This window comes from Panthera leo, chromosome F3, assembly GCF_018350215.1.
Source record: "Panthera leo isolate Ple1 chromosome F3, P.leo_Ple1_pat1.1, whole genome shotgun sequence".
NCBI lineage: Eukaryota > Metazoa > Chordata > Mammalia > Carnivora > Felidae > Panthera > Panthera leo.
Genome location: NC_056696.1, coordinates 8105534 through 8133272, shown reverse-complemented (window position 1 = coordinate 8133272; position 27739 = coordinate 8105534). Strand labels below are relative to the sequence as shown.

At 40.7% G+C, this 27739-nt stretch overlaps 1 protein-coding gene across 3 annotated transcripts in view; it reads right to left on the bottom strand.

Annotated features, from left to right (window-relative positions):
* PLD5 (phospholipase D family member 5) overlaps positions 1-27739 on the bottom strand; it is a 336282-nt gene that overhangs the window by 123900 nt on the left and 184643 nt on the right. The window contains exon 1 of one of the 3 annotated variants that reach the window (XM_042925276.1): positions 17940-18157. The exons of the other annotated variants lie outside the window; for them this stretch is intronic. Within the exon in view, the coding sequence (XP_042781210.1) occupies positions 17940-18009 (70 nt within the window). The 5' untranslated portion in view covers positions 18010-18157. Of the gene's footprint in view, positions 1-17939; positions 18158-27739 lie in introns of those variants that run through there. 3 annotated transcript variants of the gene reach the window in all.

The window sequence follows — 27739 nt, the reverse complement described above, 5'->3', positions numbered from 1 at the left end:
ATGACTGAAGAAATGAGTGAATGTGTTTGCAAGCACCTGTCACATTAAAGCCCCCTCCCCCAGTTACTGATGGAAGGGAATCCACTGGGATTTCCAGTGCAAATTCTGAGCAAACATAGTAGGTAGTAAAGAACCTAGCAATATGAAAGAAATATGCTAGAAACACATTTTTGTAAGTAAGAGACATGGTTATAGGAAACTTAAAAAATTTTTTTAACGTTTATTTATTTTTGAGACAGAGAGAGAGCATGAATGGGGGAGGGTGAGAGAGAGGGAGACACAGAATCTGAAACAGGCTCCAGGCTCTGAGCTCTCAGCACAGAGCCCCACGCAGGGCTCGAACTCACGGACCGTGAGATCATGACCTGAGCTGAAGTCGGCCGCTTAACCGACTGAGCCACCCACGCGCCCCTTAAAATTTTTTTTTAATGTTTATTTTTTTTTGGGGGGGGGACAGAGTGTGAGCGGGGGAGGGGCAGAGAGAGGGGGAGACACAGAATCCGAAGCGGGCTCCAGGCTCTGAGCTGTCAGCACTGAGCCCTATGTGGGGCTCGAACCCATGAACCATGAGATCATGATCTGAGCTGAAGTCACTTAACCTACTGAGCCACCCAGTTGCCCCATAGGAAACTTTTATAATTATATGGAACTTTGGTTCCATTCCAAGTCAAATTCAAAATGAAGGAAAACTGAGGCATTTATACACACTTACTAACATGACTTAAACAAAACTCCCCGCACTTCAGTTGTTTCTTCCTTAGAGAACCAATGGTTTCAACATTTATTTTTCCTCTTCTAGAGAAAAAAAATTACAATGCTGTCTTCCATTCTCCATCACACAGTAGTTTCTTTATATCTCAAATTACCACAGATGTTAGAAGGGGGAAAGAAGAGAAAGTTTTGTTTTTTTTTAAATCAAGTTCTTATTTAAATTCTACTTAGATAACATACAGTGTGATATTCAGGAGTAGAATTTAGTGATTCATCACTTACAGAGAACACCCAGTGCTCATCATAACAAGTGTCCTCCTTAATACCCATCACCCATTTAATCCATTCCCTGCTGACTTCTCCTCAATGAATCTTAAATTTGTTCTCTAGATTTAAGAGTGTCTTACTGTTTTCCACATGCTCTTTATTTCCTTCCCCTGTGTTTACCTGTTTTGTTTCTTGAATTCCACACATAATTGCAATCATTTGGTATTTGTCTTTCTCTGGCAGATTTCACTTGGTGTAATATACTCTAGCTCCATCCACATCATTGCAAATGGCAAGATTTTATTCTTTCTGATGGCTGAGTAATATTCCATTGTGTGTGTATGTATTTATGTGTATTATACACACACATACTTATATACTTTTTTACTTCAAATTTATACACACACACACACACACACACACACACACACACACACATCTTCTTTACCAATTCATCAGTCGATGGACACTTGTTTTTTTCTATAATCTGGCTATTGTTGATAATGCTGCTATAAACATCAGGGTACATGTGCCACTTTGCATCAGTATTTTTGTATCCTTTGGGTAAATACCTAGTAGTGCAATTGCTGGGTCATAGGGCAGTTCTATTTTTAACTTTTTGAGGAAATTCCATACTGTTTTCCAGAGCGGCTGCACCAGTTTGCATTCCCACCAGTAATGTAAGGGGGTTCCCCTTTTTCCACATCCTCACTGAAATCTGTTGTTTCCTGTGATGTTAATGTTAGCCACTCTGCCAGGTGTGATGTAGTATCTCATCATGGTTTTTTATTTGTATTTCTCGGATTATGAGTGATGCTGAGCATCTTTCCACATGCCTATTAGCCATTTGGATGTCTTCTTTGGAAAAATGTCTATTCATTCATGTCTTGTGCCCATTTCTTAACTGCATTATTTGTTTTGGGGGTGTTGTTTGATAAGTTCTTGATAGATTTTGGATACTAACCCTTTATCAGATTAAGTCATTTGCAAATATCTTCTCTAATGCCATAGATTGCCTTTTAGTTTTGTTGATTGTTTCCTTCACTGTGCAGAAGTTATCTTGGTAAAATCTCAATGGTTCATTTTTGCTTTTATTTCCCTAGCCTTCAGAGATGTGTCTAGTAATAAGTTGCTAGAGCCAAGGTCAAAGAGGTTGTTATCTATGTTCTTCTCTAAGGTTTTGATGGTTTCCTACCTCACATTTAGGTCTTTCATCCATTTTGGATTTATTTTTGTATATAGTATAAGGAAGTGGTCCAGTTTCATTCTTCTGCATGTTGCTGTCCAGTTTTCCCAACACCATTTGTTGAAGAGACTGTCTTTTTTCCATTGGTTATTCTCTCCTGCTTTGTTGAAAATGTGTTGAACATATAGCTGTGGGTCTATTTCTGGGTTTTCCATTCTGTTCCATTGGTCTATGTGTCTGTTTTTGTGCCAGTACCATACTGTCTTGATGACTACAGCTTTGTAATATGGCTTGAAGTCTGGAATTGTGATGCTGCCAGCTTTGTTTTTCTTTTTCAGTCTTGCTTTGTCTATTCAAAGTCTTTTGTGGTTCCATCCAAATTTTACGATAGTTTGTTCTTGCTCTGTGAAAAATGCTAGTAGTATTTTGATAGGGATTGCACTGAAAGTGTAGACTGCTTTGAGTTGTACACACATTTTAACAATGTTTGTTCTTCCTATCCATGAGCATGGAATGTTTTTCCATTTCTTTGTGTCTTCAATTTCTTTCTTAAGTGTTCTGTAGTTTTCAGAGTACATATCTTTTACCTCTTTGGTTAGGTTTATTACTAGGTACCTTATGGTTTTTAATGTAATTGTAAATGGGACTGATTCCTTGATTTCTCTTTCTGGTGCTTGATTATTGGTATATAGAAATGCAACAGATTTCTGTACATTGATTTTATATCCTGAGACTTTGTTGCATTCATATATTATTTCTAGCAATTTTTTGGTGGTGTCTTTCAGGTTTTCTACATACAGTATCACGTCATCTACAAATAGCGAAAAGGCGACTTCTTCCTTGCTGATTTGGATGCCATTTCTTTCTTTTTGTTGTCTGATTGCTGAGACTTGGACTTCTAGTACTATGTTAAATAACAGGGGTGAGAGTGGACATCCCTCTCTTGTTCCAAACCACAGAGGAAACGTTCTCTATTTTTCCCCATTGAGGATGACATTAGCTGTGGGTCTTTCACATATGGCCTTTATGATGTTGAGATATGTTCCATGTATCCCTACATAGTTGAGGATTCTTATAAAAAATGGATGCTATACTTTGTCAAGTGCTTTTTGTGCTTCTATTGACAGGATCATATGGTTCTTAGCCCTTATTAATGCAGTGCATTGCATTTGCTTTGCAAATATTGAACCAACCCTGAAGTCCGGGAATAAATCCCACTTGGTCGTGGTGAATAATTATTTTAATGTACTGTTGGATTTGATTTGCTAATATCTTGAGAATTTTTGCATCTGTGTTCATCAGGGATATTGGTCTGTAATTCTTATTTCTAGTAGTGTATTTATCTGGTTTGGGTATCAGGGTAATGCTGGCCTCATAGAATGAGTTTGGAAATTTTCCTTCCATTTCTATTTTTGGGAACAGTTTAAAAATAATAGGTATTAATTCTCTTTAATTTGGTAGAAATTCCCCCGGGAAGCCATTTACCCCTGGACTTTTGTTTGTTGAGGGATTTTGATTACTAATTCAATCTCTTCACTGGTTATGGGTCTGTTCAAATTTTCTACATCTTCCTATTTCAGTTTTGGTAGTTTATACGTTTTTAGGAATTTACCCATTCTTCTAGATTGTCCAATTTTTTCACATATAATTTTTCATAGTATTCTCTTACAATTGTTTGTATTTATGTGTGTTGGTTATGATTACTCCTCTTTCATTTGTGATTTTATTTATTTGGGTCCTTCCTCTTACCTTTTTGATAAGTCTGGCTGGGGTTATCAATTATATTAATTCTTTCAAAGAACGAGCTTCTAGTTTCATTGGTCTGTTTTACTGTTTTTTTTTTCAGTTTGTTTCTATATCATTTATTTCTGCTCTAATATTTATTATTTCCCTTCTGCTGGCTTTAGGCTTTTTTTTTTTTTTTTTTTTTTTTTTTGCTATTCCTTTTCTAGCTCCTTTAGGTATAAGATTAAGTTGTGTATTTGAGACTTTTCTTGCTTTTGAGGTAGCTCTGTATTGCTATATACTTCCCTCTTATGACCATTTTTGCTGTATCACATAGGTTTTGGACTGTCATGTTTTCATTTTCATTTGCTTCCATGTATTTTTTAAATTTCTTCTTTGATTTGCTGCTTAAGCCACTCAGTCTTTAGTAGGATGTTCTTTAACCTCCATGTATTTGTGGCCTTTACAAATTTTTTCTTGTGGTTGACTTCAAGTTTCATAGCATTGTGGTCAGAAAATATGCACAGTATGATCTCGATCTTTTTGTATTTTTTGAGGCTTGATTTGTGATCCAGTATGTGATCTATTCTACAGAATGTACCATGTGCACTCGAGAAGAATGTGTATTCTGCTGCTTCAGGATGAAATGTTCTGAATGTATCTGTTAAGTCCATCTGCTCCAGTGTGTCATTCAAAGTCTTTGCTTCCTTATTGATTTTCTGCTTAGATCATCTGTCCATTGCTATAAGTGCAGTGTTAAAGTCCCCTAATATTATTGTATTATTATCAATGAGTTTCTCTATGTTTGTGATTAATTTGATTTATGTATTTGGGTGTTCCAGGCTGGGGGCACAAATTGTTAGATCTTCTTGAATAGACCCCTTAATTATGATATAGTGCCCTTCTTCATCTTTTGTTACAGTCTTTGGTTTAAAATCTAGTTTGTCTGATATAAGTATGGCTACTCCAGCTTTCTTTTAACATCCATTAGCATGATAAATGGTTCTCTATCCCCTTATTTTCAGTCTGTAGGTGTCTTTAGGTCTAAGTTGAGTTTCTTGTCGGCAGAATAAAGATGGGCCTTGTTTTTTATTATCCATTCTGGTACCATATGTCTTTTTATTGGAGCATTTAGACTATTTACATTTAGAGCAATTATTGATAGATATGAATTTAGTGTCATTTTATTACCTGCAAAGTCAGTGTTTCTGGAGATTTTCTCAATTCCTTTCTAGTCTTTGTCACTTTTGGTTACTTTCTCACTCAAACATTCCCCTTTAATATTTCTTGCAGGGCTGGTTTAGTAATTACAAATTCCTTTAAGTTTTTGTTTGCCTGGCAAACGATCTCTTCTTCTATTCTGAATGACAGCCTTGCTGGATAAAGTATTCTTGGCTGCATACTTTTTCCCATTCAGTACACAGAATGCATCATACCACTCCCTTCTGGCCTGCCAAGTTTCTATGGATGAATCTGTTGCTAACCTTATATTTGTCTTCCTTTGTAGGTTAGGAATTTTTTTCCCCTTGCTGCTTTCAAGATTTTCTCACTATGTCTGTATTTTGCAAGTTTTACTACAATATGTCTCAGTGTTGGCCTGCTTTTGTTGATTTTGATGGGAATTCTCTGTGCCTCCTGGAATTGGATATCTGTTTCCTTTCACAGATCAGGAATATTTTCAGTTATAATTTGGTCAAATAAGCCTTCTGTCCCTTTTTCCCCTCTCTTCTTCTGGATTCCCATGATACTAATGTTATTACATTTTATGGAGTCTCTGAGTTCCCTATGTCTATATTTGTTATCCAATATTTTTCTTTCCCTCTTCTTTTCAGCTTCATTATTTTCCATAATTTTACCTTCTACATTACTCATTCATTCCTCTGATTCTTCCATCCTTGTGGTCATTACATCCAATCAGTTTTGCATCTCAGTTATAGCAATTTTTATTTCAGCCTACATAGATTTTAGGTCTTTTATCTCTGCAGTGATGGACTTCCTGATGTCTTTTATCCTTTTCTTTATTTTTTTTATTTTTTATTTTTTTTTATCCTTTTCTTTAGCTCAGCTAGTATCCTTATGATTGTTGTTTTCAATTCTGACTCAGGCATATTACTTGTATCTGTTTCAGTTAGATCCCTGCCCCATGACCTTTTCTTGTTCTTTGTTTTGGGATGAATTCCTCCATCCTGGCATTTTGTCTAAGTCCCTGTCTCCTGTGTGTTAGGAAAGCCTGTTATATTTCTTGCTCCTGAGAGTAATGGCTATTTTAAGAAGAGGCCATATACTGACCAGGGCCTGGCGCTTCAGGAAGTGTTTTTGGTGTATGCAGTGTGCACTCTGCTGCTGTGTTTTAGCTGCTTTTCCTCTCGGGTCAGTCCTCTGCAGGGTTTCACCTTGTCTGCAGTGGGGAGTGTTTGGACCTTTCCAGTGTGTGGCAAGTTTTAACTAGGTGTGTTTTGGTCTGCTTGTTAAAAGAGGCTGGGTCCAGTTTCCACTAGAATTGAAGCTTTGCAGCACTCTCTGGTCAGTAGACTTGAGGGGTGCAGCAGGGGGTCTGTGCTGGTCCCATTGCTCTGGTTCTCAGGCACACTTGCCCTATGAAAAAAGCACCTGCAGAGTGCAAGGAGGCAGGGCTTAGTGTACATGGCTCAAGCCTCCACTGTGGGCACTGCGCTGCTCACTAAAGTCTATCCATACTGATAGCGGTGGGGGATAGTATCAGCTGGCTCTCTATCCCCGGGAGAAGGAAGTTCCTGCCCAGTGCTATTCAGAAAGCCTTTACAGCAGAGTGAACGATCTCACCTCATGTGTCCCAGGCATCACTCAGATTGCCACCTTCACCCTGTGTCTGAGCCTTCTGACCACCCAGTGGTGGAGTGCTCCTGTTTTTTGCTGTTTTTTTTTTTAATCTCAGGAATGCCAGCTGGGTTTCAAAACTCCAAATTTTAAGGATCTGGCATGGCACAGATGCGCACTGACCTCTGAGGAGGGCCTCACTCTGCCATGGTTGGTGCCAGTTTGTCCCAGAAGGGCAGTCACATGAACATGCAGGGACTTGGAGTTTATGGTAAAGCACAGAAAAAAGCTGGCATCCAGGTTAGCTGCCTTTAGATGGTGTCTCTGCCCCTATGCTAATGCATGGGGCATCTCAATGGTGCCCACTAGTCAGCTCTTTTGTCACCTGAGAGGCAGTGCCACCTCTCCCAAATGCACTGGGAACTGCCTCTCCCAGTGCTACCCAGGGAATTCTCAGACCATGTTCTCTGCTCCCAGGCCTCTGCCCTCCTCCACAGGAGCACCACTATGCCCATCAGCCTCCACCTGGCCATGGCACAGACTTATAAACTTCAGACTTTGAGCTCTGCTACTTGTAAAAGCTTGTGATAATCAGTCCCTCTCATTTTTCCTGTCAATGGTTTTGGGGAAGTGTTTTTCTTGTGCAGTCCCCTGTGCGCTGCTCATTCTTGTGCGCTCTCTCTCTCTCTTCTCTCTGTGGTCAGAGCTCCTTCCTCTGCAGCACTGGTGATTCTTTTCTCCCCTCAGTCATGTTTCTGCCCCTCCTAACTTCCCTCTAGTTGGGCAATTTGTTCTCTCAGTCCTCAGAGTTATTTCTTGGGTATTTAGAATGATTTGGTATTTATCTAACTGTGTTCGAGGGACAAGGCAAACATAGGGTCCTCCTGCTACTCTGCCATCTTAACCAACCCAGGGAGAGTTTATTTTAATGCACACTGTAGGCAACCTTACATTCAACAAAAGAGGGTTCCAGAAGTTCACCTCTCTAGACACCCTAGCATCTGATGGGCTCTGACTCCTCCTCTGCTTAGTTCCTTTTCAGCCTCCAGTTCCAATAAACCTAACCAGAGATGGGACGGGGCTCGGAGGTGGCGGGGAAAGGAAGGCTCTGGAAGAAAAATTCCATAAAAGACACTGCTAGTTAGTCCCCAGTGTAGACTAGAGTGGTTCAAACCCTGCTTCTGCCACTTATTAGCTGAGTGTCCTTGGGAAAATCATGCAGCTTCTTGTACACAGTCTGCTCTTCCGTAAAATAGGGATGAAATTAAAGACCGGGGATGTTTTGAGCTCTGAACCAGTGAAAAGTTTGAGGCACCTGCATCAGCGAAGTGCCTGGAAATGTGAATCTCTGTGCCTTTGGAATTGTTCCTCACAAGAGCCATTTCTTGCTTAGTATTTGTCTTCTTTGTTAGTTGCAAACCTTTTGAGGCTTCCCCACACCCAGAGGGACTCAATAAATACTTGTTCTATGAGTGAATGAGCGAACTACCTTCATATGTTTTTGTTTTCAAAATTACTAAAAATTCCATGGCAAATCAATCTTGCGGCACCAAGAAAAAATATTCCATTTTTAAAATGAAATTCTTCCTGATTGATGTTGGCACATTGCATCTAGCCAAAAACTCAGTGTGTAATTCAACAAGGGCCTTAAATATTCTTTCAGTCTGAGTAACTCAGAAAATTTGAAATGGCAAATGTTCCTAGACCATGGGAAGGAAGTAGAAGGCAAGATCTTATTCTAAAAGAGAAGACATCAGGATCTAGAGAGGGATGGAGAGCATGTGTAGTTATATGTTCAGAAGGAAAATGGACAGACCTAAAAGAAGCAGGTTCTCTAACAAGAGAAAATGCTGTAAGCAATGATTACACAGAAAGTCGGAGTGGTAACCTGATTCTCTACCTTATTAAAAATTTTTAATCTTAGTTGATGCAGTCCAAATCCCATTGTCTACAAAGTAATATCGAGGTGAGTGACAGTTGGCCCAACTACTTTTCAGCATAAAAGACATGGAAACTTAACTGCAGCTTTATGTAATGACACATGTCCTATATCAATTGGTGAAGACTGGCTGTATGACTTAAATCAGGGAAGAGTAGAAAGATTTTGAAAGTCATAGGGTCTTTGGTAACAAAAGAAAGCATTTTTTTTTAACGGCCCATTGAGCACTAAAAGTAATGTGGGTGGTGGGTGCCGGCTGTCATGTTTGTTGCTACCCTTAAAAACTGATGGTGACCTGTTTTCCTTTCAGTGAAGCACTGTGTGGACCCAGGGATCACTGTCATGAATTTCTTAGGCGCCTTGTTATTAGGACACACATTGTCTAGTTCCTCTCGTGGTTACCAGTACAGATAATGGGAACAACTTATTAAAAACAAACAAAAACACTATGTCCTGATTTGCATAGAAGAAAGTATTTACGCCAAGCTTCAACTTTTCATAATCATGACTTCAGATTACATAGTTCTCAGGCACATGCACAAGTGATTATTTCTGATGGATTAAAAGAAATGCCTCAGAAGGCCTCCAATCTAATCCAAAAGTTTCCAGAAACTAGTATCTATCCTGAGAAACTGACTGAATTCTCTTATCTATTTTCATGGGTTTCTCATTTGGCCTAACATTGTATGTAAGCTGTTATATATGAAAGTTTAATTAGTAAAGAATTTGAGGGGTTTCTCTCAAATCTCCAGCAGGATTACTTTTATTTTTGGAAATAACTATAAACCTTATACTTAGAAGCCAATAAAATTTAAATACTATTAAAGTATTCAAGGCAACAAAAGTAAAAATAAACAAGTGGGACTGTATCAACCTAAAAAAGCTTTTGCACAGCAAAGGAAACCATCAACAAAATAAAAAAGGCAAACTGCTGAATGGCAGGAAATATTTGCAAATCATATATCTGATAAGAGGTGAATATATATCCAAAATATATAAATAGCTCATAAACTCAAATAGAAAAACAAACAAACAAACAAACAAACACCAAACAATACAATTAAAATGTAGGTGGAGGATCTGGATAGACATTTGTCCACGAAGACACACAGCCAACATATACATGAAAAGATGTTCAGCATTACTAATCATCAAGGATATGTGCAAATCAAAACCCCAATGAGATTATCACTTTACGTCTGTCATAATGACTGTCATCCAAAAGACAAGAGTTGAATGCTAGCACAGATGTGGAGAAAAGGCAACCTTGTACATTGCTGGTGGGAAGGTAAATTGGTGCAGCCACTATGGGAAACTGTATGGAGGCGTCTCAAAATATTAAAATTAAAGCTACCACATGACCCAGCAATTCCATTTCTGGGCATGTATCTGAAGAAAATAAAAACACTAACTTGAAAGCATATATGTGCCCCATGTTTACTGTGGTATTGTTCACAACAGACAAGATATGGAAACCACTTAAGTGTACATGGACAGATGAATGGATAAAGAAGATGTGATATATCTATCCAATGGAATATTATTCAGCCTTAAAAGGAATGAAATTTTGCCACTTGCGACAACATGGATGGACCTAGAGGGTATTATACTAAGTGAAATTAAGTCAGACAGGGAAAGACCAATATCATGTGATCTCACTTACATTACATTTGGAATCTAAAAACAACAACCAAAATACCAAGTTCATAGATACAGAGAACAGATTGGTAGGGGGTGAGGAAAATGAGTGAAGAAGGTCAAAAAGTACAAACTTAACTATAAAATAAAGGAGTCATGGACATGTACAACATAGTGACCATAGTGATAACACCGTACTGCATATTTGAAAGTTGCTAAGAGAGTAAATCTTGAAAGTTCTTATCACAAAAAGTAAAAAAAACTTGTAACTATGTATAGTGACCACTGTTGACCTGACTTAATGTGGTAATCATTTCACAACATATACACTTGTACAACACTGTACACCTGAAACTAATATAGCTTATGACATATAATATCAATTATACCTCAATAAAAATCACTTAATTTAATTAAAAAACATTCAAAAGGAAATCTTTTGCTCTACAACACAATAGAGTTTCTAAACAAGCTTTTCATAAACTGATCTAAAACAAAGATGCAATACCCTGGGGAAAAAACATTACCTGCTTCTAAAAATACAGATTCACAACTGGCTGGTGGGGGCAGTTTCGCTAACCTCTACATATGCCCATTCCTTTTTCAACTTGAGAGTTTCTCTATTTTCAACCTTTTTGTTAGAAACATGTAATCACAGTTGTAAAATATCCTCAGGGATGTTACCTGTCAAGAAAGAATTTGGTTCACAACCTACTGAAACTTCAAGTTGACAGTTTGATACCCAAATTAAAAATTATAAAAAGACCCAGAACACTGAAAAGTTGTTGTTATTCTTTTCACACAGATAAGCAAGGGATAAATAAATGACTCTTCCCACCAGTAGCCATGAAACAGGATGCAGTTCAGTGGAATTCTCTTAAACTTATTTCTCCAACTTTTTTTTGTTTGTTTCAAATGACTAAAATAAAAACAACAAGGGAGCTGGGTAGATGAGTCGCCAAATTCCATGATCCTGTAAAATTACCTAAACTAGTATCGTCTGTCATTTACTCTGGAAACGGTGCATCATTAACTTGACTTGGTTCATATTTAACATCAAAGGAAGGGGACCTTACCTAATACAATGGGTAAAGAAAAATATTTTCTGCGGTTGGCAGGGGAAAGAATAAGGCTTCATGTACCAGTTATCAATTTATTGGCTCTTGGCTCCAAATTCATTTTTTAGTACTTGCTCAGTTATAATTGAAGGAGTTCCTTGAAGAATTTCTTCTGCACAGTGGGCAGGAGGGTAAGGTTCCCCAGTAGTGGCATTGGAGGGACCGTGCAGGAGGGAGGGGCTCTCCTGCTGTTTCTAGCTGCTGTGGGTGCAGCAGAGGTGTGGATGTGAGGACACTGGTGGTGCTCCGCCCTACCCACACACATAGAACACATGGTCCCTCAGTGACCTTGCAGCCACATGGACACAATGCCCGAGAGTTCTTGCCTGCCCCGGAGTCCCCATTTCCTCTGCTTACTTGTGTGCCTAGTGACCTGCTGCAGCTCGCCTATACCTTGCCTGCATCTTATAATCCTACCTGAAAGATTTAGAAGAAGAAAACAAGACTTCCAGTTAAATTTGAATTTGTTATAAACAACAAATAAAATTTTTTTAGTATAAGTATATCCCACACTAGTGTGTTGGCACACACTTATACTATACTATACTATACTATACACTATGGGTGTCTTCTATTTTTTCTGGCAACACTCCACAAAGAAAAGTCATCATCAGCCCCCATTCCCTCTGCAGGCCCACACACCTGGGCACCAATTGCAGACTGCCTGCACTCTGGAGGGCTGCTTTCTACTTGCCCAGTGACTACAGACAAACCAGCCAGAACTTCTCTGCTATCCAGTGTGGCTGGATATCTGCATATTCTTTAGTGCAACTGGACCCCAGCCTTTGGTGTTCTCCCTCACCCCTAGGATAACATATTGAGCTGTCTTATACCTTGGAGTCACTTCTGGATCAGAGGTAAGTAATTCTTTAGATTATACTTCCCTCGGGGCGCCTGGGTGTCTCAGTCGGTTAAGCGGCCGACTTCAGCTCAGGTCATGATCTCGCGGTCTGTGAGTTCGAGCCCCGCGTCAGGCTCTGTGCTGACAGCTCAGAGCCTGGAGCCTGTTTCGGATTCTGTGTCTCCCTCTCTCTCTGACCCTCCCCCGTTCATGCTCTGTCTCTCTCGGTCTCAAAAATAAATAAATGTTTTAGATTATACTTCCCTCATTTTAGGTTACTGTGCAATATCTATCTCCCAGTTGGATACAGATTGGTGCACCATTGCTGTCAAACTTTCTGTGTCCTAACATATAAAATCAATCTCTTATGATCTCTTATGAGCAATCTCTTTTCAATCCAGCCTGATAAGTGTTGTCTTTTAGTAGCAGAATTTAACCAAATTACATTTAATATAATTACTAATATATTTGGATTTAACACATCACCTTGAAATTAGTTTTCAACTTATCCAACCTGCCCTTTTAATGATTATAGTAAACTGTGTCCTTGAATCACTATAGATTGCCTGAAATTGCTATTTTTGCCACATTCTGGACAATGTTAAGACCTTACACATTTTTTAAATTTTTTTTTTTTTCAACGTTTTTTTATTTATTTTTTTTTTTTGGGACAGAGAGAGACAGAGCATGAACGGGGGAGGGGCAGAGAGAGAGGGAGACACAGAATCGGAAACAGGCTCCAGGCTCCGAGCCATCAGCCCAGAGCCCGACGCGGGGCTCGAACTCACGGACCGCGAGATCGTGACCTGGCTGAAGTCGGACCCTTAACCGACTGCGCCACCCAGGCGCCCCTAGACCTTACGCATTTTTAACTCCATTTACTCCCTGTTGCTTTTTGTGCTGTTTTAATTCTACACATATTTCCAACCCCAGAAGACATTACTACTGTTGTTTGTGTGGTCAATATTCATTTATACTTGCCCACTTATTTACCCGTCCCAACATTTTCATTCCTTCCTTCCTAACTTTGCATACATCTAGAATCAGTTTCCTTCTGACTAAAAATTCACCTTATTACTGGTTTTTAAAAATAAATCTTTTGCCAATAAATTCTCTCAGTTTGTGACTGTATGAAAATATCTCAATTTTGCCTTCAGTTTTGAAGGCCATGGTTTCTAGGCACAGAATTTCAGGTTAGCAAATATTTTCTTTCAGATCTTTACAGATGCCATTTCATTGTCTTCTGGCTTCGGTAAGTTCTGTTGAAAAGTCAATTATCCATTTCACTGTTGTTCCTTTAGATGTAATATGTCTTTTGCTCCTGGTGTTTTAAAAAGCTTTTTTTCTTTATCTTTGGTTTCCATCAGTTTTCCTATGATACGATTATGCTTCTCTTTGTATTTATCTTTCTTGGTGGTTGTAGATTACCTTGATGCGTTTTGTTCGTTTGGAAAAGTTATAAACAGCATCTCTTCAAATATTACTTTTTCTCCTTTCCTTATAGTTCTTCCATGCCAACCACACTAACATTAGATTTCTTAACCACATTCCCTATGTTTCTTAAGATCTTATCTTTGTTTTCCATCCTCTTCTTTGTGATTTACCTCTGTGGATACATTCTACTGACTAACAATCCATTACTGCCCACCCCCCTTCTGTGTATCTAATCTGCAATTAAACCTTTCCATGGAATTCTACATTACAACTTCCCTATTTCTCAGTTCCGGAATTCCCAGTTGATTTTTTAAAAAATAGATTCTAGTTCCTCGGTGAAAATCCACCCTGTTATCTATTTTCTTAAACACACTAATTACTTGTGGTGTCAAAGTCCCTCTCCAATATCTGGATCTCTGTAGATTTGTTTCTAATGACTTTCTTCTGTTGGCTCTGTGATTTGTTCCTGTGACTTGCCTGGTAATTTCTGATTGCATAATGGGCTTTATGCAAAATTCCAGTTTTTGTCTCCTCAGCCCAGTGATATGCTAGCAAAGTCGAGGCTTTTCTTTCTGCTTGATCTCTAGTCCCTGAGATGTAAGTGAGAAATGCCTCCAAAGAAAGTTGGCAGTGAATACAGGGCCCATCCTAACAAGTCTTCCATAGGTCAGATCGACGCCCCACAAAGACTGGAGGCTTTAATTGCTCTCTGATAGATTTGAATGGTCTTCTTTTGTGTGGCTGTATTTTATCCTGCTTTTATAGTCTTTTGCTGGAGGATCAGTCTGAAACAAGCCATTCCATCAAAGTTCTCAGTGATTCTGATGCCATTAACCCATTTTCAGACTTATCTCTTACACTCCTAGGACCTCAGGGCTACAAAGTGAGGTGAGTGTTCTCCTTGCTTCCATTTGCACTTCCAAACTACTTTTCCTTCATCTCTCAAAATCCCAAGCTACAGTGAAGTCCATGACATTTGGCTGTGTCCCCCATCACTAGTGCTTGCTGTTATCCTTTGTCAACCTCCTGGTTCTTGATCATTCATTAAAGACTATAGTCAACTGCCTTCTCTATTCCTCACCACTTTCCTGCATGATTGCCACTGATTGCCACAACCACAAGGACAAGGAGAACCCACTCCACACACTAGCCCCTCAGCTGCTCTGCCCAAATACCCCCACTGATCCTTCCCTCCTTTTCTTTTTAGTAACCCACCCCCATCACAGTCTAGATCTTATTACCAGTGATGAGGGAGCATAATGCAAGCTGAGCAACCTCCCCCTACCCTGCCCAGTTTGGATATGTGTGATACTCCTCAGGCACTCCTGGTTGCTCAAGAACAAAGGCAGGGACAGAAAAATGGTTAAACTGATAAAGTCTCCATCAGTTTACAAATATCTTAGTAAATTACCAGAAAAAAAGGGAATCTTATCAATAGCCTAATCTCCAGGAACTCCTTACTGTCCTAATGATAATACTTTGCTAGAGGGAAAAACAACCTTACTTGATCATAGTTAGGCCTCCAGTAATCTGTGAGTGTTCTTTAGCATGTGGAAATCCCTTTAAGAAACTTCGTCTTGACTTTATCTCCCTCAACTCCATAGTCTATAACCAGTCACTCTTCACAACCCTACTGCAGCTCTTTCTGCCCACAGGTCCTGTACCTGTGCTTTAATAAAATCACCTTTTTGCACCAAAGACGTCTCAAGAATTCTTTCTTGGCCGTCAGCTCTGGACTCGCATCACTCCAAAACTTCATCTCCAGTAACTGCACATAGGAAATGGTGATTTTAAGACTCTCGGTTTCTGAACTCTACTTCCTCTCCTCCCAGCTCGCTTGTGTCACACCCCTACTTTGACCTCATTGATATTTCTAAATCCCTGACCTTACCCCGTCTGCGTGTCCATCTCAAACCTCTTGTGGTGAGTTCCTGCTTTATCAAGTTTATGTCTCATGGTCATCTCTCTCTCTCTGTACCATTTTGCTGATAAAATCTCAACCCAGTGGAATTCAACCCCATGCTTCCCTAACCTTCCAGCTAAAGGTTGCTGGAGAAAATCTCACAGTCACGGTGATCCCTTTGAATTTAAAATTATGATCACAAGCCTCTTATGAACACTCTGTGCTACCAGACAACTCTTTGTTTCTCTAATAAGTTTGGTTTCTGTCTCCCGCTATGGCTACCACTCCATTTCTTTGTTTCTCTTCAAAGCAGAATGTTTAGAATGAGTTATAAATACTCATCTCTACCTTTTCAGCCTAACCACTCATTAAAAAAAAATTTTTTTTACATTTATTTATTTTTTTGAGAGTATAGAGAGACAGAGCACAAGTTGGGAGGGGCAAAGAGAAGAGACACAGACTCCGAAGCAGGCTCTAGGCTCTGAGCTGTCAGCACAGAGGGGCTCGAGCTCACAAACCGTGAGATCATGACCTGAGCCGAAGTCGGACGCTTAACCGACTGAGCCACCCAGGCGCCCCTAACCACTCATTTTTCAATCCACTTCGATCTGGCTGATGGTGCTCTTATTAAGTTCACCAAAGAACTCTGCTCCCAAAGCCAGTGGCTCCATCTGTCTTCCTCAGCAAGCTCAGACAAAACCTTTCTCTCCTCCTTTTTCCTACCTCAGGTGTTCCTCCTTCTCAGTCTCCCTCACTAGTTTCTCTATTTCTACAAAGCCTCTAAATGTTGAAAAGCCCCTGAACTTGGTCCTGGGCCCCCTTCTATAGCTGCACTCACTCCCGTGAGGACTGTATCCAGCTCCATGGCTGTAAATTCCATCTCTAAGCTGATGATCCCCCAAATCCTATCTGCAGGCTTGACTCTTCTCAGAGTTTTAGACTCCTAGGAGAGGTCAGACCTAAATTAATCTCTCTGCTGGCATATTTAATAAGCACAAAACAGAGTTTACTGTGCCCACAACAGAGCTCTTCATCTTCCCCAAATGCCAAGCCTGTTTCTCCATTATCCTTTCCATCTCAGTAAACGAAACATGCTCCATTCAGTTGCTCAGACTAAAACCCTGGGGGTCATCCTTGCTTTCTCTCTTTCCCCCAACCCACTCCCACAGGCAATACATAATCAAGGTCTGCCAGTCCTATCTCCAAAATATATTTCTGAATATGCTCATTTCTGTCTACCTTCCCCAGGCCAGGCCACCTTTATCTCCTAGCTGGGGGTAACCCAACAGCCCTACCAACTGGTTTCCCTGACTCAATTCTCCAATCTCTTTTCCCAACAGCAGCCAGGAGGAGTTTTTAACGATCCAAATCAGATGAAGTCATTTCTATCAGTGCTTCATCACTAGTGCATTGGAAGGGTACAATAAACATCTGTTAACAGAATGAATGGATAGATGAATGACTGAGAAGGCAACTTGCTCACGGTCCTGGAGGTATAACCAAAACCAGAGTCTTATTTCATCACAATGTAACACCTGTGCGTAGGACCAGGAAGAGTGCCGGCCCTTATTCTTCAGTGCTCTTGCTGAGAACAACCAATCACGCTTTGCCAAATTTCAAAACAGATACTATACAATAGCTATGTTTTATGCACAGTAATACTACCATGATTTCAGAATTTTTTCATTTCATTTCATTTAAGAAGCAGAGGAGTTAAACTGAAGAGGATGGATGTTCTTCTCATTGTCTAAGGTCTCTGCTAAATGCATAATTTATAAAGATGCAAAAATACTGATTAAAATCACATGCATGGGGCATTCTGCCAAGAACTAGCACAACACATATCTTTTATTAAAATGGGGCCTTAGGGGCGTCTGGGTGGCTCAGTTGGTTAAGCATCTGACTTCGGCTCAGGTCATGATCTCGCGGTTCGTGAGTTCAAGCCCCGCATCGGGCTCTGTGCTGACAGCTCAGAGCCTGGAGCCTGTTTCAGATTCTGTGTCTCCCTCTCTCTCTCTGACCCTCCCCCGTTCATGCTCTGTCTCTCTCTGTCTCAAAAATAAATAAACGTTAAAAAAAATAAAAATAAAAAAAATAAAATGGGACCTTAGGCACATGATTTCTCCTTTCTATGCCTCAGTTTCCTTATGTGTAAAATGGAAATAATACTAACATTGATCTCATATAAAAGTCAAGTACATAAAACACCTTACTGCCAGTTGCAACTATTACCATTAGCTCCAATTATACTGCCAATGTGCTGAAAATATCTTTTTTTTTTTTTTAATGGCTAATGTTTTGATATGTGACAGGACTTTAGTAAGTCTTATTATGACCCCTAATCTGGAGGTTTTCCAGCAATTCTTCAGTGGAATACGTACCCCATGTCTTGGGGATTACAGGCAGGTTTTCATTACTGGATTTGCTCTCTTTAGTTTCGTAAAAGCTCATTCAACACTCCTCTGCCCAGAAAGAAATCAACATAAAAGTGACAAAAATGGCTTCTCAGGCAATTTGATTGGAGTAACTAACTAGAGTCCTGCAACACTGCAAAAGAGAAAAAAGAGGCATCTAAGGCTGCCAAACAGCCAGGCTGCTGTGTCACATGATGGACTGGCATACACTGAACGTGGGCCAGGTGCCTGCTGGTGACTTCTGAGACTGTAACAATGGGGCAGGGGTGGGGCAGGGAGGTGGCCTCAGGTGGGAAAAGGAGGTTCAAGGAGAGTAGGGGACCAAGTTTGTCAGAGAAGGGCCTGGAGTGTGTACAACTTGTTTCTGGAATTCAGAAATGAATGACATTCTTAGTTTCTTCTAAAGATCAATTAAAATGAGGTAGATTTTAACTGCAACCATGAAGACAAGAGGAATAGATTGCGAAGACCTTAGAGCTGAATCAGAGGGCAAAGAAATGCATAATTCAGGAAGAGATGTTTATTCCCAGAGGCGCTCACTCTCAGTTTAAGAGAGCTAAAACCCAGTCTTGTCTGGAAACTCAAGTCCGTAAACACTAATTGAGCATGGGTAGCTGTGGATACACAGCAGGTAATTCAATGCAGCCAACTGAGTGTCTCCTGGCTCAGGGGACTTTAGGAAGGATGGAAGGGGAACGTGGGCTTTGGAAGTGTTCCTGGGCCAGCTTCTGTCCATTGTGGACCTTTCACAGACGGATGGCTCTCTGCCGCCCTGGAAAACCTGGGTGCACATGTCAGAGCTCTTGGGGTATCCTTCTGAGGCATCACTGACAAAAGAGTAATTTAGTCCTTCCTAACATTATTCCGTTCAAGGTTCAATAGAGCTTTTGCTTTTTAACCCAAATGTTTATTCACATCCCATGAACTTCTTGGACTGTAAAACTAATGAGTTCCTCAAAACTGTGACTTTTTGGAATGGCAGCTGGTGTTTCCATGTCCTGATTGTAGTAGAACTAAGGAGGCCCAGAAGCAGCTCTTCTCTGTGCTTCAAAGCTACCAGATTGTTTTCTAGACCATTTTCCTAGTCTCACAACAAAATCAGAATGAATATGTTTTCCGTTTGGGATGAAATACATACACGTATTACTTGCTATAGTGTGTCAGCCATGGCTAGGCTGTCTGGGGATGCAGAAAACACCTATTCTTTAGGATAGCATGGGAAATCAGGGGGTACAATGCATCTGCACTCCCTAACCTGCACTTTAGGATGATGACGTACCCCTGCAGAGAAGCTTTAGCAGAGGTACTCATGATGTGGCAGGGGTAATCCTGGAAGACGTGGTCCCTGATCATAGGAACGGAAGACACACAGAGACAACAAGAAGACAAAACAAAGGAGTGTCTAATGAAGCTGAATTATAGCATATAGGACACAGATTAGAAATTGATAGGAACTGATGCACAAGAAACACTCACTGGGGGCTGGAGCTAGTAAGAACAGAGTCAGTCAGTCCAGTGTTGGCTGTAAATGAGTGCAGTAAAGGCAAAGCAAAAGGCATAAGCCTTTTACAGAATCACAGGCTTAGAGACCACTGAGGGAGAAAGATGACCAGGTTGTGATTTCCACCTGCCATTAGTATAAAGTTTAGAAGAGTGTCACTTCTTTCAGGAGAATGAGCTATTGGAAATTCTGCATAGTTCATGGTTGTTCTGAGATTATAGAGGTCAGGACCTCAACTTCTTATTATGCCTCAGTAGGTGGTCAATGACCTGTTGGATGCATATAAACTTCTGAGCCATCCTAAGCGTGATCTCAGTAAGAACTAATCAGAAGAGAAAGCTCTAGCTGAGTTTCCAAATCAGAATAATATGAATACCAAACTCAGAAATTCAAATGGAAACTCAGAAGCTTAATTAACTCCATATTAATTCCCCAATGTAACTGAGTTATTATACGATCTTAAACGAATCACGTGAAACTCCAGTCAGCTTATGAACAGGTTTATTATTATGGCCGATTATTCCAGGACTTGTGTGGATTAGGAAAAGAAAAAAAAAAAAAAAAAGAGAAGCTTTTTAGAGAAGGTTAATTTGAAAGATAAGCATAATTTGCATTCGGGGAAACTGAATAAAACCAGAGTAAAGGTGTTACAGCAGCTTTCCGTAATGCCGTCCCCAATCTGCAGCCTGAACAACCTTTACCCAGGCATGATTACAGGAAATTCACTTACAGGAGCACAGCACAGAGTCTACATGTTCCCAGGTTGGCATCTGCCTTCTCATCAGCTTTGCTCTGTGAATAATTAGATTCCTTCCTCAGCCTCTTTGTTGACTGTAAGGGCCTCAAGTGAAGATACCTGCTCAGCACCCCTGTGGGGCTCCATGGTGAGGGTTCCTTGGGGAAAGTGGAGCCTGGCTTCAGGAAGAAGTGCAGACCCATTACCAAGCCTGTCAGGATGAGTTAAATCTGTCTCTGTCACCTCCTCCTCAGAACTGCAGGAAGACTTAGCCCCCACTGGTAGTTTAACTCATTCTCATCCAATATTTATAAAGTGTTGGAATTTTCAGCTGAGAAGCCCTTTAGGATATAAATGAGGGACTTTCCCTGGGAGATTAGGGGGTGGGGATGGGGGCACAGGCCTCTTGCTGAGCAGTGTGTCCAGCCCTCAACCCTCAGAGGGCACAGCTCTGTAGTCCCTCACCCCACAGGCCCCACCGACGTCTTGTATCTCAGGGCAGCATTTACAGAGTCAGCTAACTCCCCTTTTCTTACCTCCTTCCTTCCTCTCCTTCTTGACAATGCTTCTCCCTTCGTAAAATGGGCTGAGGTTTTTTTTTGAAAAATGGTTATCAATACCGTTGTGTGCCAGGTACTATGCAAAAGACTGTATATGGATTATCTCGTTACTGTTCAAAGCAACCGTCTACCGTAGTCACTATCATTAACCCACTATAGAAGTCAGGAGACAGGTTTCCAGTGGTTAAATAATTCACAGAAGTCACCCAAGTGGTAGAGCCAGGGACATACTCCCTGCCCCAGAATCTGAGCCTTTAACCTTTAGCCGAGGCTTTCATAGAAAGGACACCACAGGGGCGCCTGGGTGGCGCAGTCGGTTAAGCGTCCGACTTCAGCCAGGTCACGATCTCGCGGTCCGTGGGTTCGAGCCCCGCGTCAGGCTCTGGGCTGATGGCTCGGAGCCTGGAGCCTGTTTCCGATTCTGTGTCTCCCTCTCTCTCTGCCCCTCCCCCGTTCATGCTCTGTCTCTCTCTGTCCCAAAAAGAAAAAAAAAAAAAAAAAAAGAAAAAAAAAAAGAAAGGACACCACATATCACCTGTCATCTCGCTGCTCATGGGTAACCCGTATTAATGCGTCAGAGTACATCTTTTCACATATATAGCATTAGGTTATCCTTGAATGAAAATGACATAATACAGGAGCTTTTGGTTTTGCAGACTGCTGCTTTTAACTTAGCACTCTATTCTCACCGTTCTACCCAGGTCAGTGGCTCTCTGCCCTCAACATGAGTTTGGAGAATAACTGGTATTCATTCCCTCTTGTGGATATCCCATTGTTTGTTTTTTTTTTTTAATTTTTTTTAACGTTTATTTATTTTTGAGACAGAGACAGAGCATGAACAGGGGAGGGGCAGAGAGAGAGGGAGACACAAAATCTGAAATGGGCACCAGGCTCTGAGCTGTCAGCACAGAGCCCGACGCGGGGCTCAAACTCACAGACCGTGAGATCATGACCTGAGCCGAAGTCGGACGCTTAACCGACTGAGCCACCCAGGCGCCCCAATCCCATTGTTTTATCACCCCATCTGTTCCTAATTTCAGGAACTGTGCTACCATATACATATTTGCACATCACCTTTGTGAACCTAACTCTGAGCAGCCGCTGGGGCTGAGGATGACAGGCCTGGAGAATACTGGTTGGCTGAAGCTAGATCACATCCTAGGTGAGTCCTGTCTCTGGCGAGGCTATGGCGATGCAACGGCACGAATCCCGTCATGACACCCAGCCCTTCTGGTCTTGTTTTCTCAAGTCGTTATAACTAGTATTAAGGCACTCATTAAACTAAAAATAGTTTTCTATTTTTGTGTTCTATACACTTTACATTTATTAGTTATTTTACATTTTGTTATACAGTTACTTTGCATCTATCCTTTCTTTAAGGGTAACCATAATAGTAGTTTCCTTAATAATTGGACAAGATTATGTATCTCTGCACCTCCTCAAACCCTCTTCCAAGGAGAGCTGAAAAATAGTCCACAAAACCCTATGGACAGGGTAGTCAAATAGTAATACTCAGCTTTTTGTTGAGAAGGAAATCACATAATGCCTTTTCCTGTTTGGGTTAATTAGCCTTATGGAGTGGATGAAGAACTTCCAACTCCTCAGCAAAACCACACATGCTCTTCTAGGTATGAGTCTCTACGCCACCCTCCAACTGGGCAAATGACCGTATGGAAAAGAACACTGAAAATAATGTTCCTATCTCTGATTTCCACAGGAGCTTATTAAAAGAACAGAAATGCACACGAAAGTATTTTGGATTAGATCAACCCTTCAAATGCCATTTTACTGTTTTCTATCAGAAGAATGGTACTATGCAAATTTCCATGGAAATTAGCATTTCTATAGCATTTCATATTTTCAAAATGCTTGTACCAGCATCTACTAATTAGCATAACAGTTGAGAACCATCATTGGCTTTAAACATAGAGAAATTCCTTTTTAATACAGTTTTCTTAATACAGAGAAAGTCATGCCCTCCCCTCTCCAGGTCTTTATCATGTCAGACAAAATTGTTCAGCCTCTTCTAAATCTTCTGATTTTAAATATAGCAACTTACCACAATGCCTAGTCTCTTCCACAGAAAAAAACAGAATAAGAAATTCAAGACTTAAATGGAAATCTGGAAAATCTGAAAGTCGCTCTATGTGATGCTTCCCATAGCCAAAGCTTGGGGCATTTATCAAACAAACACTGGCCTACATGTGCCAGGCATCCAGTCTCCATCTTGCCCTCAGTGGGAGTGAAGTCTAGAAGTAGAAATGGGTCTGGCAGTGTGGTGAATATCCTGAGAGACAATGGGAATGGGCATGGCTCAGACCGGAGGCCTATGGGATACACCTTTGGGGAAACCCTGATGAAACATTTGGAGTCTCTTTTCTATGCTGTCATTTAAATTCTAGATTGTCTTCTTAACCAAGACTGTTTCTCACCTGAGCTGTTATTTACTTAATTATATTCAAATAAAATGTAATTGTCATCATTTTTTTAACCTAGCTGTGCTTTAAGCACTTAACAACCATAAAATAATGGGTCCAACGTGCTAGTTATCTTATCCTGACATTATCCTGACATTAATCCTGTATATTAAAAGAATACATTTAAAAAAATCCAGGAAGACCTAAAGTCATCTAATACACCATCAATGGCCTAAGAGCCCTGTTGGGACACATTACTACAGGTGATGGCCAGCCACCAACAAATGTTAGGGCAAGGCAAGGCAGGGGGAATTTGCTCATTTTTAGAAGCATCATTCCGTTAAATTAATTATCCCAAGAGGCCATTAGACTGAGGTGGCTTTAATGCCTTAGCAGTCTATGCCAGCAAACCCAAACCCAAGCCTGCAAATGCCTCATGTTTAAGAAACTGAAACCTAAGGTCAGCGAAACACAAATAGCCAAGTAGGCTTTAAGTTACAGCCAATCAAATAATTTCCTTTCTTTGCTTTGGCACCTTCTCCATACAAGTCTCGGCTCCTGTCTATAGAGCACTGCTAACCACTTCTAGGTCTCCCCTGTCTGATTCAAAACAAGTTTTGCTTCAATAAAATCGTAAAATTTTTAACATGGTTCAGCATCTCTTTTAACAATTCTGCATGGAGAAGAGAAGACCATTAAGATTGGAGGCAGGGACAACTGCTAGCGTGTCTTCAGCCATCATTCAAGAGGAAAAGGATAAGGCATAAGCTCAAGTAGAGGAGGCAGACCAGGAAAACAGAAGAGTTTCCAGAGATTCTGAGATTGTGTATCCATAGCCCAGTTTGGTTTCAGAGGTTAGGGAAAAGGAGGAGTCAAGGATAACCCAGGGGTTTCTCTTGGAACCAGTGGAAGGATGGTCATGCCATTTTCTAAGATCCAACATGAAGGAAGAAGAACACTGAAGGCAGGGTAGGGGTGCTACAGCCCTTTAATTTTGGAGGAGTTGCTTCTGAAGTATTTCAAGAATATCCAAGTAGAAACACTAAGTGTGATGTTGAACATTGTAAGCCTGGGGCTCAGAAACCACCATGTGTGGACCATCAGCATGTCGGTGATGGATGGAGCCACAGGCTGGACAGAAGTCAGCATGGGAGGAGTGTGGTAGGTGGGAAGGGAGAGGAAAAGGAAGAGAATAGAGGAGGCCCAACTGTAAGGAACAGAAAGAGTACTGAAATCAGCAGAGGAGACTGGGAAGGAATCGCTGGACAGAAGAGGAAAGTGTAGGGTGAATGGGGCCATGAAAATCAGGGGACCACACTGTTCCAAGGAAAAGAAAAGAGTGATGCCTGCTGTTCAAAACTGCAGAAAGGTCATGCAGTATAAGGTCTAACTGTCTCCAGTGAGTTCAATAACAAACTCCAGTGAGTTTCAGTGGGGCAGGGGGCAGAAGCCAGGCTGTGGCTAGAGGGTTGCAGGTGGGCAGCGATGAGAGACAGACAGACAGAATACATAAGAAGCATGGAGAAAAGGGGAGGAAGAAGGAGGAAAGCAGGCAAAGGGGGATCTGGGGGGGATGTACTGGGTTCTTTTTCCTTTTCTCCCAGTTGACTTGGGAGAAAGTCAACTATATATATATAAGGCAGAATGTATCTACACAGAGAGATGGGATCTTAGGAAGAGGGAAAGATCTGGCTGGGAGACCTGAAGGAAACTTATGGAAGAGAAAGTAGAATAAGCAAGGCATGAGAAAAAGTGGTTAAAAAAGGGATAAGATAAAATATGACAAATATGATGGAAGATAAGATAAACTATGATGGAAAAGAATAAGGGCACAGAAACGATAGGAAATTTTGTAGTTTCGAGCTGAGCAATGTGCTGGAAACAAGGGAAATGGCTTTGCATCTTTGCTCACACTAGCTTTTACAGTCTTGATTGAAAAAGCAGGTCTAATTAGGATACTGAACTTGAAAGTAGACACCAAGTGCCAGAAGTAAGAGATCTTACTCACCAATGCTTGCGGCGACCACACCCTACGTGACTGCTTCCAGCTCAAAGTCAGGGGGTAGCAGACCAGAGAAGAAGATGTGTGAAGGCTCCACACAGTTTCACAGACACCCCAGATAGGAAACCAGGTGCTAGAAATGACGGTCATGAGGCTCTCAGGAACATTTTTATTTATTCCTTTATTTATATTTACTCCTGCCTTCCTCTTCACCTCTTAAAGGACACCCTCCCCAAATTCTAGTATCACCAGGACAGAAATGCCTAAGGTCATCACTAGACTGAACAGATAAAATTCTCCTTACTTCTATAATGTCACAAGGCTGAATATGCATCTAATTTCCCTTAAAAAAGGCCATGCCTGACAAAGTTCTTATGTATTAAGGAACAAAAATAAAACCTCTAGCCCAAGAGCCTCCATTTTAGAGCAAACGGATGACATATTATAGTATACGTGCCAGATGAACCCCTCTGAGAATTTAAACATACTGAGTTGCAAACTAATCTGGGTGGATCTTAGAATGGTGACGGAAAATACAGATGGAGCCACAGTGGTGTTGCCAGCTGGAAAGTTCTCACAAACTGAAGCCAGCTAGAGTGAGTGCAAAACTATAAAGGCGCATGAACCAGATGCATTCCCAAAGATGAATTGTAACGTGTTTAGAACTAGGCCTTCCTTTCCTTGAAAATCACAGGGCTGGGTATGTGCCCTAGGGGCAGAAATGAATTCAATCTGGACTAAGAGCGGCTGACAGCTGACACACAAAAATAACACACCTGGCTAAGAGACAGTGGCTATAGTGGATGTCATTTATTAAGAGCTGATTATGAGTTAGGCACCTGCACCAGATGTTTTTTATACATTATCCAATCAAATTTCCATAACCCTCAAGGAGATATTATTATCCCCCATTTTACTGAAAAAGACACTGGGGGTCAGAGTAACTTGCCCAAGCTTGCATCCAACAGCAAATGACAGGCCTGGAATTTTTGTACAAGTCCATATGACACCAGAGTCTGTGCTTCTGAATGCTGTACTTATTACTATGCTAATGATTGTTAAAGTATAATGTGTCCGAAGAAGCTCCTGCCTGGGTGCCAAATATTTGGTATTCTGTAAAGAAAGGGAGAAGACAGGAATCCTTGCAATGAATAGAGTCAAACAAAGGCACCAGCCTTCATGCACTCAAGCATGAGCCTAAGTGTCACCCACTTTGAGAAGGTGTGAAAAGAGACCAGAGCTGGATGGAAGGCATGCCTGGGTGACAGCAAGGGCACCTTGACTTTTGTCTGGACCACCACCAGAGCAGACGCCTGCCCAAAGGACCTCAGGACAGTCAGAGAGAGTCATGAGAGTCAACGGGACAGTTCTTCACTTGGAAAACAAAAGACCTTATCTTTAATAATGGCAGCTTCTCAAGCAGTGGGAATGAAGCCAGAATAATATAAAGTTTACTCCGGGGAAATTACCAAAATATACTTGTTAATGTTACCTTAGCTTAACCCATACAATCTTTTTTTTTTTTTTAATATTTTTTAAATGTTTATTTATTTTTGAGAGAGAGAGAGAGAGAGAGAGAGAGAGAGCATTAGCAGGAGGGGGCCAGAAATTGGGAGACAGAGGATCCAAAGCAGGCTCCGTGCAGTGAGCACAGAGCCCAACGTGGGGCTCGAACTGATGAACCAAACTGTGAGATCATGACCTGAGTTGAAATCAAGAGTTGGCCACTTAACCGACTGAGTCACCCAGGCACCCCAACCCATACGACCTTAAATTAACACATGTAATCATACCTTACTTGTGGAGTTAGATTTGGGAAAAGTTATAAATCACTAAGACCAAAGTATAAAAGCCTTGATAAGCATAAAATTCCCAAGTTGTGCTACATGTATTTGGAACAAGCAGTTCAGAAGTCACCTGATAAAATTTCCAACTTGGAAAATGGGGTGACTTGTATTTAAATTTAAAATTTACACACACCCTGGGGCGCCTGGGTGGCTCAGTCAGTTAAGCATATGACTTCAGCTCAGGTTGTGATCTCATGGCTTGTGGGTTCAAGCCCCGCATCAGGCTCTGTGCTGACAGCTCAGAGACTGGATCCTGCTTCAGATTCTGTGTCTCCCTCTCTCTCTGCTCCTCCCCCACTCATGTTCTGTCTCTCTCTCTCAAAAAATAAAATAAAATAAATAAATAAACATTAAAAAATAAATAAAATTTACACATACCCCTATACTCAGATTTGGGGAATATATATTCCCTGCAGGTTTTATTCAGCCTAATCCATGAGCATGAGAATAATAATATGGATTATTAATGCAAATGAGTATAGCTTTCTTGAATTCAAATAAGCAACAGCAAGGACCACATTTAGAATTTGACGGAATGAGCACAGCATTCCCTCCTCCTGTTTTTAATAATGTGGTAAAATAAATATAATTTTAAAATAAAGTATTATCAAAAGAATGAAATTGAACCCCATCTTAGCTAATATCACTCACAAAAATTAGCTCAAAATGGATTAAAGATTTAAAGGTAAGACCTGCAACCATAA